This window comes from Sus scrofa, chromosome 8 (genome assembly GCF_000003025.6).
Source record: "Sus scrofa isolate TJ Tabasco breed Duroc chromosome 8, Sscrofa11.1, whole genome shotgun sequence".
Lineage (NCBI taxonomy): Eukaryota > Metazoa > Chordata > Mammalia > Artiodactyla > Suidae > Sus > Sus scrofa.
In genome coordinates this window covers 69332128-69346974 of record NC_010450.4, presented here as the reverse complement: position 1 = coordinate 69346974, position 14847 = coordinate 69332128, and the positions used below count along the sequence as shown (strand labels likewise).

At 40.6% G+C, this 14847-nt stretch overlaps 1 protein-coding gene across 14 annotated transcripts in view; it reads left to right on the top strand.

Annotated features, from left to right (window-relative positions):
• LOC100520317 (mitochondrial inner membrane protein COX18) overlaps window positions 1-14847 on the top strand; it is an 80550-nt gene that overhangs the window by 7995 nt on the left and 57708 nt on the right. For 2 of the 14 annotated variants that reach the window (XM_003129079.4, XM_005666732.3), the window contains exon 6: window positions 4600-8702. The exons of 11 other annotated variants lie outside the window; for them this stretch is intronic. In XM_003129079.4, coding sequence (XP_003129127.1) covers window positions 4600-4773 — 174 coding nt within the window. In that variant the 3' untranslated portion in view covers window positions 4774-8702. Of the gene's footprint in view, window positions 1-4599; window positions 8703-14847 lie in introns of those variants that run through there. One more of the 14 variants, XM_021100602.1, reaches the window with a different exon arrangement.

Genomic DNA, 14847 nt, shown 5'->3' with positions numbered 1-14847 from the left:
AACCTCCATATGCTGCGAGTGTGGCCCTAAAAAGCACCCCCCAAAAAGAAATGTTATATTTGCAGTTATTTCATGTTTTTAACTTTTTTCATATTTTCCATGGATACTTTAGTGCTAAGATAGCTAAAGCTGTGTCAAGTATATCTCTTTGCTAAGAGCCAACACATAGACCATAAAGTAGTAGTGATTTTTTGCTTGTGGTTAGAGTTATATCAGCTTATATAAAAGTACTTCATAGGATTTGTCTTAGGAATCTGAAATAGTATATTTTCAGCATCAAAAAAGTCAATTCTCAGAGCTCCTGTTGTGACACAGTGGAAACAAATCCGACTAGGAACCATGAGGTTGCGGGTTTGATCCCTGCCCTCGCTCAGTGAGTTAAGGATCCTGTGTTGCCCTGAGTTGTGGTGTAGGTTGCAGACTCGGCTCAGATCTGTCGTTGCTGTGGCTGTGGCGCAGGTCGGCAGCTACAGCTCCAATTAGACCCCTAGCCTGGGAACCTCCATATGCCGTGGGAGCGGCCCTAAAAAGACAAAAGACAAAAAAAAAAAAAAAATCAGTTCTCACTGTGGCACAATGGGATCAGCAGTGTCTCTGGAGTGCTGGGATACAGGTTCAATCCCTGGCCCAGCCCTGTGGTTTAAGGAGCCAGTATTGCCACAGCTGTGGCATAGGTTGTAGCTTTGGCTCAGATCTGATCTGTGGCCTCAAAACTCCACAGAGCAGCCGCCGCCCCAAAGTCAGTTAAATGTTAAATGGTTTTAAGCTGTCACTTAGACTTAATACTGTCATTAATCCTGTGTAAAATAAGTTTCTTCATTTCTAAAATAGATACCATAATGTCTTTAAGAATTAGCGAAATATCAAGTGCCTATTATAGTGCTTTTCATGTAATATTGTTATAAAATACTCTGTAAAGGAGTTCCTGTCATGGCTTAGTGGTAACGAACTGGAATACTATCCATGAAGACGCAGGTTTGATCCCTGGCCTTGCTCAGGCTGTGAGGCTGTGGTGAAGGCCAGCAGCTACACAGCATTAACAGTTTCAGTTCAGTCCCTAGTCTGGAAACTTCCATATGCCAGGCACATAGCCTAAAAAGACCAAAAAAAAAAAAAAACAAAAAAAAAACTCTGTAAAAACAGAACAGTACAAGTTCACTGCATTTCTAGGAAGTAACGCTGATAATAACTGAGGAAACCCCCACATCAAATTAGGAGCAATGAAGTTTTAGTGAAAGATTGGGTTCAAAGGAAGTAATAGTAGAGATTTTAAAAGTAAGCCTTTTAAATACCCAAAAGCTTATTCTCTCAAATATAGGAAGTTCACAATTAAGCAGTTTAGTGTAGAGTGGCTGTAGCGTCTCTGTAAAGACATGAGAGAGCCTGCTTCTCTCTCTTTTTTTAAATTTTATCGTTATTTTTTATGATAGTTGATTTACAGTGTTCTGCCAATTTCTGCTGTACAACGTGACTCAGTTATACATTTATATATTCTTTTTTTCACATTATTCTCTATCATGTTCCTTCATAAGTGACTAGATATAGTTCCCCTGTGCTGTACATTGCTTATCCAAATGCAGTTGTTTGTTTCTACTAACCCCAAACTCCCAGTCCACCCCACTCCCTCCCCCTCCCCCTCAGCAACCACAAGGCTTTTATCCAAATCCATGAGTTTGTTTTCTTTTCTTTTCTTTTTTTTTTTTTAATTTTTTTGTCTTTTTACCATTTCTTGGGCCGCTCCCGCGGCATGTGGACGTTCCCAGGCTAGAGGCCGAATCGAAGCTGTAGCCACCGGCCTACACCAGAGCCACAGCAACGCGGGATCCAAGCCACGTCTGCAACCTACACCACAGCTCACGGCAACGCCGGATCGTTAACCCACTGAGCAAGGGCAGGGATCGAACCCGCAACCTCATTGTTCTTAGTCGGATTCGTTAACCACTGCGCCACGGCGGGAACTCCTCTTTTCTTTTCTGAAGACAGGTTGGTTCATTTGTGCCTCTTTGGTTTTTTGGGTTTTTTTTTTTTTTTTTTCATTTTTTGGGTTTTGTTTTTTTTTGTCATTTTAGGGCTACACACGTGGCATATGGAGGTTCCCAGGCTAAGGGTCTAATCGGAGCTACAGCTGCTGGCCTACACCACAGCCACAGCAATGCCAGATCCGAGCCACGTCTGCAACCTACACCACAGCTCAGGACAAGGCCGGATCCTTAACCCACTGAGCGATGCCAGGGATCCAACCCATATCCTCATGGGTACTAGTCAGGTTCATTACTGATGAGCCATGGTGGGAACTCCCTGTGCCATATATTAGATTCTAGAAAATAAGTGATACCACATGGTGTTTGTGTTTCTCTTTCTGACTTACTTCACTTAGTATGAGAGTCTCTAGTTCTGGCCGTGTTGCGGCAAATGGCATTATTTTGTTCTTTTTTATGGCTGAGTAGTATTTGCCTACTTCACTCTTAAATCTGCATCACTCACAGCCTGTAATTTCTGTCTTGAAGGCTACAGGATGGCCATGAGGGCCACTGGAGCTTGTTGTCTTGCAGGAGTGGTAAAAAGATACTTCAAGTGCAGTCAGCACTGGGAACCTTGCCAAATGTCCCACCAAACACTCATGCTTACATCTTAAATACATGGCTATAACTAATTGCAGAAGAAGCTGGGAAATACAGTCATTTTAAAATTTCTTCTTCTTTTTCTTTTTTTTAAAGTTGATTTACAATGTTGTGCCAATCTGCTGGACAGCAGAGTGACCATGTCATTATATATATACACAAATACACACACACATTCTTTTTTGTGTGTTTGTTGTCTTTTTGTGACTGCCCCTGCAGCATATGGAAGTTCCTGGGCTAGGGGTCAAATCAGAGCTGCAACTGCCAGCCTATACTGAAGCCATGGCAACACCAGATCTGAATCACATCTGCGACTTGCTCCACAGCTTGCGGCAAAGCCTAGTCCTTTAGCGAGGCCAGGGGTGGAACCTGCTGAGCCACAGGAGAAACTCCCCACATTCCTTTTTTTTAAATATTATTTTTAAAATGTCCTAGGTCTAACCTAGGAGGTTGGATGTAGTTCCCTGTACTATAGTAGGACCTTATTGTGTATAGTCCTTTTTTTGAGATTGCAGTATACCCTGCAGGAAAGTAGGAGTTTATTACTAAGGAAGAACAGTGATACTCAGTAGGCAGTTTGTAGTCTGACGTAGTTGGGCTCAGAGTTCTGTTTGCTTCATGGGTGAGTTAGATGATAATAATAGCTAATATTTTTTCAGCATTAACTTTGTACCAGGCACTGTTTAAATCATTTACATATATAAATGCATATATTTCTCCCAACAATGCCCTGAAATAGATGCTATTACAATCCTCACTGTAGTGATGAGGAAACTGAGGTACAGGGAGGTTAAGTAGCTCATCCAAGGCCACTCATCTATTAAGTGGCAGACTTAACACACATGCAGGCATTTTGGCTCTTATTCTTAACCACTATGCTAATCCACATTTGAGGTTGCATTATTTTCTGCCCTAAAAAAAAAAACCTTGCTCTGGAGCAAATGCAGGTGCTTAATATAGACCACTTACTGTGCTTACCATTCTACATGCATTTTCTCATTTATTCCTTACAGCATCCCTTTGAGGTAGGCATAGTTCTGTCTGCATTTTATAGAAGAGAAGATTGAAACAAGAAAAATAACTTAGCCAAAGTTAAATAGATTTCAAACTCAGGCGGTTTGTCTCCACGACCTGGCCTCAGACTCCATATGGTCTTGCCTCTGGGGCCTGATAACTTTCTCTCTCTCTTTTTTTTTTTTTTTTTTTATTTTTAATTTTTTTTCAATTTATGGCTGCTTCAGCAGTATATGGACATTCCCCAACCAGAGATTGAATCCGAGCTGCAGCTGCGGCAGCACCCAATCCTTTAACCCACTGTGCCACAGGGGAACTCCAGGGCCTGATTATCTCTTGATGTCAAAGAAAAGTTGGGGAAAAATGTATGTATGTATGAGAATGTTCTGAGAAGCTGCGGAACTTAGTCTTTGAACTAAAGAAATCAGTTTGGTAGTAAAAAAAGAAGCTGAAGAAAATGCGAAGACTATCTGTTTCAGGAAAAGGCAAGTTAATGCTTTCCTGACTACACTTAGAAACTGGTTACTGAGAAGAGTTTGGGAAAAAGATGACTGTATGAGGGAAGATGAGGTCGAGGGTGGCTAAGTTGGTCATCATTAATGGCTGTGGCCCAGTAGCCTGCCTTCAATATAGCAGTTTGTCAGGACTTCATGGGGGGGAAGTATCTTAATTGCCGAAGAAGGAAGGTGAGATCTCTCTTGGCGCTCTGCCTAGGGTCTGTTCTCTGTCATCTGCTTTCTTTCATGATCTTCTTTTGGTTTCTTTTTGCTTTTGGGTCTTCCTTTTACCTTTCCTACCTCTCTGTTAGATCAGGTGTCTAATAGCCATTAAAGTTTTTGTTCAGTGCTGGTGTACTTCTGTTTACAGAGACTGTAATTTTCTCTTTTGTTGCCTGCCTGTTTCTAGATCTTGGTGTCCTTGGAGCAGGCAGAGGTGCTAACATTCATGTCCTTTCTTTTTATAGTCGATTGTTCTCTATTGGTTATGCTCCAGCTTCGTGGGTCTTTCACAGAACTTGTTGCTGCGTTCTCCTAGATTTCGCCAGCTTTGCCGAATACCGTTAACCAAGTCCGATTCAGACACTCCTTATAAGGACCTCTTTGCTGCCTTTTACGCCAAGTTCATTTCAAGGAAATGACATACTTTCTAGTAATTTTGAAACAATTTTAAGTTTCACTGTTAATATACCTAGAAGATTTGGAAATGCAAATGTGACTTAATTTGATTTCATTTAAAATCGTAAGCTCTGTGGAATTCCCATCGTGGCTCAGCAGTTAATGAACCTGACCAGGATCCATGAGGATGCGGGTTTGATCCCTAGCCTCACGCAGTGGGTCAAGGATCCAGCGTTGCTGTGAGCTGTGGTGTATGTTGCAGATGCGGCTCCGATGGCTTAGGCCGGCGACTGTGGCTCTGATTCAACCCCTAGCCTGGGAACCTCCATATACCTTGAGTGTGGCCTTAAAAAGAAAAATAAATAAATAAAATCATAAACTCTGTGAGGTACTATGGATTAAGGTATAAACTACATATATTTGATAATAAGTGCTAAAAATGTAGTATGTTTAATGGTATACTAAGAGTATAAAAGTATAAACAAAGGCCTGTTTATAAAATTATAGAACTTGCTGGAAGTACCAGAACTTTGGAGAAGAGGACTAGAAAAGTTTTATAAAGAGAATCCAGTGGGGTGATTCTTAAAATTTTGGAAGTGTGGAGCATCATAGACCCATTTGGGCATTTGATAAAACCATGGTTTTCTCTTCCAACCAATCCTGAAACTCACAACATGGAGTCCTTTGACTGCCCCCCGAAGGCCTTCTGGTAGTTCCTAACTAATGAATACTCTTCTGATGGACCATATTTTGATGATCAGTTAATGTGTGATTTAAAAAAAAAAAAAATGAACTTGAGAAGTTGCCTTTGTGGCACAGCAGAAACGAATCCAATTAGGAACCATGAGGTTGCGGGTTCGATCCCTGGCCCCACTCAGTGAGTTAAGGATCTGGTGTTGTGGTGAGCTGTGGTGTAGGTCACAGACATGGCTCAGATCTGGCGAGGCTGTGGCTGTGGTGTAAGCCGACAGCTGTAGCTCCGATTAGACCCCTAGCCTGCTAACCTTCATATGCTGCAGGTGCAGCCCCAAAAAGGAAAAAAAAAAAAAAAATGAACTTGAGATACATGCAGTAGTAGTCTATGCATGTAAGAAAGTATTCAATATGTAGGTGGTGTTACTTCTCAACTCTGCTCTGAAAAAATACAAAAAATGTATGTTCCTTTTTTTATAATTTAAGAAGTATGGATAATAGAGTATAGCACTAAGTACTGGGAGCCCAAAGTAGAAGGTCCTAAGCTAATCATGTGGAATATGAAGGAACCAGGTATCTCTGATAACCCTTCAAGAAGGTGAAAAGCTGGAGTTCCTGTTGTGGCTCAGCGGTAATGAACCCCACTAGTATCTTTGAGGACGGACGCAGGTTCAGTCCCTGGCTTTGCTCAGTGGGTTAAGGATCTGGCATTGCTGTGAGCTGTGGTGTATATCTCAGATGCGGCTCAGATCCTGAGTTGCTGTGGCTGTGGTGTAGGCTGGCAGCTGCAGCTCTGATTCAACCCCTAGCCTAGGAACGTCCATATGCCACAGGTGCAGCCCTAAAAGCTAAAAAATAAAAATAATTACTAAATAAATGAAAGTACATTAGTTTCACTGTTACTAGAAGTTAAATAGTAGGTGAATAATCAGCTTATTTAGCCAGAGAGCATGCATATGAACCTTGCATTTATAGTTGTGTATTTAGTCATTAAAGAATGTAGGTAAATCACATAATTGTGAAAAAAGATTGTTGTACAGAATGGTAGACAGCTGTTTGAGTCTTTTTCCATCATCTCAAACCCCTGAAAGCTGCAACCTTTAAGAGCGTCAAACTGTCAGCAGCTAGAACCCCAACAAACAACTGAACCAATCTTCATAAGGACCAGCATAGCCCCAGAGAGGGAATGATTCTGTGACTCCTAACATGTTAACTTGACCGCAGTCACTTGTGGAAACCAATCTAAAAGCAAAAAGGACTATAGTAAACTTTGAACATTATTTGGTAATTGTATCGCTTATTAGTATTGCATTGCTATTTCGGAACTCTGTCAGGTAAAATAGGATATTCATTGCAATATTCATTTTCTGTGGATGCTGTAACAAAACCGTTAGCTGCTTAATTACCAGAGGAAGATAATATCGAATATGTTTGTTGGAAATATTATAAGGTATATCTCTTTCAAGTTTTTCTTTTAAGGGATAGGTTTAGGGATTGCCCCTGATAAGGAAATTGGTCCCGCAAAAGAAGATTCTCCCCACAGTTCTCCACCCCTACACTCAGAAAGCCTAGCTTTTACCAAAGACCTACCACAATCTGAGTTAAGAACCGATGAAGTAAAATTCATATTTTATGGCAAGATAAAAATATTTAAACATAAAAATTTTCCTTTCCCCTGTGGGCCTCCTCCCTCCCCTTCAGTATATATGGTGCAGCTGCATTAACCAGACCTTAGGAGATCACCTTCCTTAATCTCATCAAGGGACACAACTCTAGGAGATAATCCTCCTCCTTCATCTGGTAAAGAGCTTGCTTTGAACCTGTAGAGATGGAGTGTGCAAACTGTCAATAATAGGTCATTTGATGTAAACTCTGTGTCAGAAACTTATATAACTGCCAATTGACCTCCAATTGGCAGAACAGGCCCCAGAGTTTTCTAAAAAATCTCTCCCAGATTATGATCCTCAGATTAGCTTGAATACAATTTTTTTTTAACTTTCTTAGATTATTGATTAGTTTTTTTTGTTGATAGAACTATAGGTAAGAACATTTTGATCCTGGTTGATTTCCATCCATAGGAACCACAAGGCCTGGCAGATACCACAAGAAAAGAAAAAAAAAAAAAAAATTACCAGTTGAAGAAAACAGCAAAAAAGATTGAACAAAAAAAGCACCTTTGCACAAAAGCCTTGCCTAGTTCTGAGAACAGTACTTTTTTGCTTTTTTGTAACTTGACTGTAAAGGAAATTTTGACAGAACTGTCCCAAAGGAATAGGTAATGAGAACCCTGTTATTTTACCTTCTCTACTGCCCAGTTTTTTAGGTAAATTTTGCAAGATAGTCTTATCTTTAATTGCTAGGCCTATACTGCTGGGTGTTTGAGAATGAAAATATTTGATGAAAAGACTTAAAATAAATGCTTCAAAAAAGCAGCCACTCTTACTGAGTTATTCTATCTAAGGCAAAAACAAAAAAGAAACGACATTTCTATCCTTGGAGGTCCCCGCTAGACTCAAGGGCCAAGAATTTAATGAAAAAGAAGACTTTAGGGAAAATGCCCGATTTCTTCTGTGTTTTGAGAAAATTTAGCAGGCATGCTTCTCTTCTGTTGTATTTCTGATAAGGCAGTTATATCTGTTTTTCCTTAGTTGAGAAGGCAGCATTGTATATAATTCGGTTTTTGTCTTCTGACTAAATTGTAGCTACTCAGGGAAACTTGAAGCTGGAATATGGAATATACCTAACTGTATCCCTTCCATTGCAGCTGCATTTCTGCATTTTCCAACAGTAGGACAATTAATAATTTGAGGAATTTCTTTTAATTATAATCCTAAGCTCCCTGGGTGTTCTGTGAGTGATGGATGCTTCTGAGGATAAGGAGTGTTAAAAATATAATTGCTATATCTATGAAAGAATAACTTCTTACTCCATGATATTTAAAATGTATCCCATGTATAGCTGCAAGTAAGAAACTCCTTTTGAGAAGTTTCATTATAGAAGCTTCAGTTATGCCTAACATTGAGTTTTCAAATATAAATGTTGCATTTGGGGATCCAAATAATAACCGGAAATTCCTAGGTAAAAAGATAGTCATAACTAAGTAGAGATTTTGAAGTGAAATATCTTCTCCCTCATCTTTAATTCTCACCTATCTATGTGATAATGGCTTATTTTACTTTTAAAATACAAGCAATCCTCATTATTTATAGTTTCATGTTTATAAATTCACCTACTCATTAAAATTTATTTGTAAAATGCTCATGGTGCTTTTGCTGTTATTAGCAGACAGGTGCCTGCATGCTCAGAGCAGCAAAAAAATTCGAGCCCAGGGCAGTATACACGTTCCCAGGAGGGATCAAACCAAGTGATACGGCCTTCTTGTCTCAGCTCTCCTGTTACAAACCCATGTCCTTCTTGTCTGTTTAGTGTCATATTTCTCTCATTTTGTTGATGATTTCTCTGTTTAAGATGGTCCCAAGCACTCAGTTTGAGGAGGCTATGATGTCCTCACAGGGAAAGTGTGTGTTGGGTAAGCTTCATTCCAGTATGAGGTACAGTGCTATTAACCATGAGTTTGAGTCAATGAATCAACAATATAAAGTAAATAAGATGTCTTGAAACAGACACACACAAAGGACATGATGATGTCTTGATTGGTTGATGAAATTGGATGTTGTGCTCTGAATTCAGCTCTGAATTTCCTTTCCTGATGGCTTTATAGAACAAAACTACCATGAATAATGAGAACTGACTGTACTACGCCAGCCTGTGACACATGGTTTTATGTGCATGTGATAGTTTAAATCAGGGGTCCTCAAATTGAGCCACGGATCGGCTTTCTGCCCTTATTGTACAGCCTGAAAGTCAGGAGTAGTTTTACATTCTTAAATGATTGAAAAGAAAAATAGCATTTTGTGACACATAAAGTTGCCTGATACATTTCAGCATCCATAAATAAGGTTTTATTGGAACAGGGCCATGTTTCCTTACATATTATCTATGGCTTTCATGCTTCAACTGCAGAGCTGAGTGTTTGTGACAGAGATACTGTGTCTCACTGCTTCCCACTCTGCCCAGCACACTCAGATCTCAGTGATGCAGTTCTAACTCTACAGCATTTCAAGTGCCATGAGTACCGCTCCACCGCAACATTTTAGTTCATATCCAGTCAAAATAAGAAAAGTGAATTTCAGAGGTTACACTTTTAAGGCATGTTAAAGTGTGAATTATTTTGTTATTGAATTAGGTGGCAAAACATTGTATTTATTATGCAGTGACATTCTCACTGTGTTATAAAAGAACTCAATTATGTTGACATTACCACAGGTGTTCCCAACTAGCAGGAAAGCAATGGGCAGAAAAATTTGAGAATTTAATCTGCAATATTTCATTACCACAGAATGGATTTGAAAGAAAAACCTCAGCTAAAGGAAAATTCTGTTTCCTCTGTACACTACCCACAGAACACTTCTGGCCACCAAATATGTGTATGTTTTCCGCATACCAAGCAATTCTCCAGTTCTCTGCAGACACCAATTGCATGTCCTACAGTTCAGTTCAGTTCTGACACTGCCTGGAGTTGCTACTTGAAATCTGGCTTTGCCTCTTGGTGGGTGTCCAGCCTAAAGACAAGCCAAATGAAATAAGCCAAAGATGAGTAGAAAGCATTTACTGCTTGCAGAAAGTACAGATAACATCAGGATTTTCCCAAAGCACTGTCTCCCCAGCCGCAAAATTGGGAAATTTTTAAGCTAAGGGTACACGCACATTCATGAAGAGGCTTGGGTGGTGTATGCATATTCACAGAGGGTCTTGAGCTGAGGAGAATTTAGCATACAAACAGGGCAGAGGTTGAGAGATTTCAAACCTTAGTTGATTCAAGTCACCAGGGTCAGGAGGGGTCAACATTCCTTAGGATCTGATTTAACTGGAATCTCTGGTAGTCACTATCTTCCACCTGGGTAGGGGCCATAGTTCCATCAGAGCTCAAGATATCGGTCAGATTGTTATATATATCCCTTGAGGAGGAAGGAACTAGGATTCTGTTTTATCAATGAACTATTGTCTCTTGACTGTTTTTCCTTTGTTCCTGCATTATGACAGTTCATTACTGGGACCTGCTCAAGGGCAAGTATGGTAGCCAGGCTTAGATCACAAAGTGGCTTCGGCTTGCTTATGTAAAGAAAGCCATGTTGGAGTTCCCATCGTGGCTCAATGGTTAGTGAACCTGACTAGGATCCATGAGGACACAGGTTCGATCCCTGGTCTTGCTTAGTGGGTTAAGGATCCGGCACTGCTGTGAGCGGTGTGTAGGTCAGACCCGGCTCGGATTCTGAGGTGCTGTGGCTGTGGTGTAGACCAGGAGCTGCAGCTCCAATTCGACTCCTAGCCTGGGAACCTCCATATGCTGTGGGTGCGGCCCTAAAAATACAAAAAAAAAAAAAAAATGCCATGCCTCATGCACCCCCACCCCACTGACTTACAGAGTCAATACAGGTCACAGAGCCCTGAAAGATTGCCTCCCCCCCCCAGTCTCAGGGATTACCTACAACTTCTGCCTTTCTTGGCTGCACGTCTGGGGTCCATGACCCCCTCCTTCCATTTGGTAATGTTCTAGAACCTCACAAAACTCAGGAAAGCATTTTACTGTTACTCAGTATAAAGGATGTGACTCGGGAACAGCTAAATGTAGGGATTGCATGGGTCAGTGTGTAGGGCTGAGTACAGAGGCTCCCATACTCAGAAGGCTTCATTACGTAGGTCTGAGGGATTGCATCACTGATGATTGACGCAATTACCCTTCCCCTCCAGGGAGGTCAAGCATCAGGGTCGAAAGTTTCAATCCTCTGAAACTTGGTTCCCCTGGAATCCAGCCTCCGTCCTGTGGTTATCCCGAAGGAGCTTTCCAATAATTACCTTATTACAGTAAACTCAGCAGTGGTTGAAAAGGCCTGTTATGAATAACAAAACTCACAGGGCTCCTTTAGGAGCTGTTTTAGGGGGACAGAAGACTAAACAGTGTAACAAGAGGTCCTTCTATTGCTCTTTTCACATAGGAAACTACAAGTGTTTTAGGAACTGTGTGCCGGGAACCATGGTTGAAGACCAAATACATATTTCTTATTACATTATGATGTCACAGGCTTTTATTTGATGAAATTAGTGGCTTTTTAATCACCACAGTGGATATTTGAAATGGGTTCTCCTTGGTCAATTTAGTTTTGTGAAGGTGGTTGGATTTGATTGAGATAGTTTGGAGATATCCCTATATTTGAATGAATAGGGGATAGGAACTGGTGAGGTCTGTAGCCTGCACCCTCAGCAGTGGTCCTAAGACTTCATGTGTGTGAGCAGTTCTGATACCTTCCAAGGACAACAGAACCGTTCCTGTCATAAGTCTTTAATGCCGGGTGTGATGAGATCAGTAAAGGACAGGGGCTGAAATTTCATGGAGCTCAGAGCATGAAATTGAACTGTCTACTTGCTAATATATGTGTGTGTGTATATATATATATATATATGTATATATATATATATATATATTTTTTTTTTAGGGCCACACATGTATCATAGGGAAGTTCCCAGGCTAGGGGTCGAATTGGAGCTGTAGCTGTTGGCTTATGCCACAGCCACAGCAACACCAGATTTAGCTGCATCTGCAACCTAGACCACAGCTCTCAGCAACTCTGATCCTTAACCCACTGAGCAGGGCCATCGATACAACCCTGCATCCTCATGGATACTAGTCAGGTTCGTTTCCACTGAGCTGCAATGGAACTCACCTCACCCCTTTTTCTATATTCTCTACCAACCAAGTTGCCTGGGTTAGAGAAATAAATGTCCTGAATTCACCCTCTCCTTTAACCTTCCTTTTTCTCCTCTACCTGTAAGTTATAAAATTCTTTTACATATGTGTGTTTTTCTAAGTCCCTATTGCTATACCTATGAGCCACCATCATTCACTTGAATTTCTACATCTTCCTAACTTCTCTGTACCTGCATTCTTGCCTTCCTTGATTCTTCATTCTGTCGCCCCAGGCTTTTCTCAAAAACAAATAGGATTTTCTGCCTAAAACAATTTACTAATCATTGTTTTTAAAAATAGAGTTCAAGTCTCCAACATAGTAGCTTAAGCCCTCAACTTTTATGCAATCACTCTATTCATGATCTTTTCCCCCCAGGCTTTCTCACTGCCTAGCAACACTGTGTTTTTGTTTTGTTTTTTTATCTTTTTAGAGGCACACCTGGGGCACATGGACATTCCCAGGCTAGGGAAACAGCCACAGCAACACCAGATCCGAACCACAGCTCACGGCAATGCCAGATCCTTAACCCACTGAGCAAGGCCAAAGATTGAACCGTGTCCTCATGGATGCTATTTGGATTCGTTATCACTGAGCCACGACGGGAACTCCAGTGCTGCTTTCCTCTTCATGTTAACCATCCTGCACCTGAACTGTCATTTCTTCTGAGAAATTTCCCTTGCCACATGTTTGTGCTGAATTGTCTTCCTCTTTACATCCATAGCTCTTGCCCAATTCTACATACCACTCATTATACTATATTGTAACTGAGTTAGATGTGTATCTTCATTAGCACATACTTAGTGTGAGGGCAGAAAGAGTGTCAGGTGCAAAGTTTTACTCCTTAGGCCTGGGACATGCCAGGTGCTCGATAAATTCTAGCCTAAGCAAAATAGCAGCAGTAATCATATCTATCATCTACTGTATAGTACTTGTGCCAGACCCTGTCTTGAGTGCTTTTCATGCTTTAGCTTATTTACTCTTTGCAAGAAACAGGTAAGTTGGAAGTTGTTATAATTTCCAGTTGACAGATGAGGACAACAAATTTTAAAGAGATTAAATCCTAGGTTCAGAGGTGCATAGGACCTTATGATAAATAATTTAGCCTGAATTTGTACTCAAGTCCCTACTGAATCATAATATTAGAAATATAAGGAAGGAGGCTGGAGGCTGGGGAGGAGTATTAACCAAATTTGTATGGGAATAGTGAATGGGGATACACGGATCCAAGACATTGACTTGATGATTTTTTTATCATAACATAAACCAAAGCATCTACTGTAAGCTGAATGTTTGTGTCCCTTCCCAAAATTCATAGGTTGAAACCTAACCCCTAATTCCATGATATTTGGAGGTGGGGCCCTTGGGAGGTGATTGGGTCACGTGTGTGGCACTCTTGTAAATGAGATTAGTGCCCTTATAAAAAGATCCTGGAGAGCTTCCTTGCCCCCTTCTGCCATATGAGGGCACAGCGAGAGGACGGCCATCTATGAAGCAGGCAGCAGGCTGCACCAGACACTGAATCTTTTGGTACCTTGAGCTTGGACTTCCTACCTTCAGAACTATGAGAAATAAATGTTATTTAAGCCACCCATTCTGTGTATTGCATTATAATATCCCAAATGGACTAAGACAGTATCTGAGTTGGTAAAAGTTAAGATTAGGAAACAGTCACCCCAAGGCTTCTTTAAATGTTCAAAACTAGTTAGGACAGTCTTTCTGAAACAAATGAAGACATTTGAGTGTTGAAGCAACTGTAACTGTTGCCCTGTTTTTAAAACCTTAGGTTATGCTCACATATCAAAAATGTGTATAGAGATTTATATTTATCAGTAAGAATATTTATTTCAGTGTTGTTAGATTAGAAGCAACTTTAACTTTCCAAAGAGGGAATTAACTCAGTTTTTCCCTATGCCCATGATTGTAATACTGTGTAGACATTAACAGAGATGGTGGAGAAGGTTTTAATCTAGTAGATATTCATGACATAATAATCAATGGGGGAAAAGCAATTGTGTAACACAATATGTAGAGAGATTATTTTTTTATTTTTTATTTTTTTGTCTTTTCTAGGGCTGTACCCGCGGCTTATGGAGGTTCCCAGGCTAGGGGTCTAATCGGAGCTACAGCCGCCAGCCTACATCAGAGCCATAACAACACCAGATCCGGATCTGAGCAGTGTCTGCAATCTACACCACAGCTCATGGCAATGCTGGATCCTTAACCCACTGAGCAAGGCCAGGGATCAAACCCAGAACCTCATGGTTCCTAGTCAGATTTGTTAACCACTGAGCCATGACGGGAACTCCTGTAGAGAGATTCTTTAAAATGAAATCGACAATAAAAACAAAACCTGAAAAACTCCTAATGAATAAAAGTCCGGGACCAGATGGCTTCACAGGTAAATTCTATGAAACATTTAGATTAACACCGATCTTTTTCAAGCTATTCAAAAAAATTGCAGAGAATGAATGCTTCCAGTCATTATGTGAGGCTGACATCACTCTGATCCAAAAACCAGACAAAGATACTACACAAAAAAAAGAAAATTACAGGCCAACATCAATAATGGATATAGATGCAAAAATTCTCAACACAATA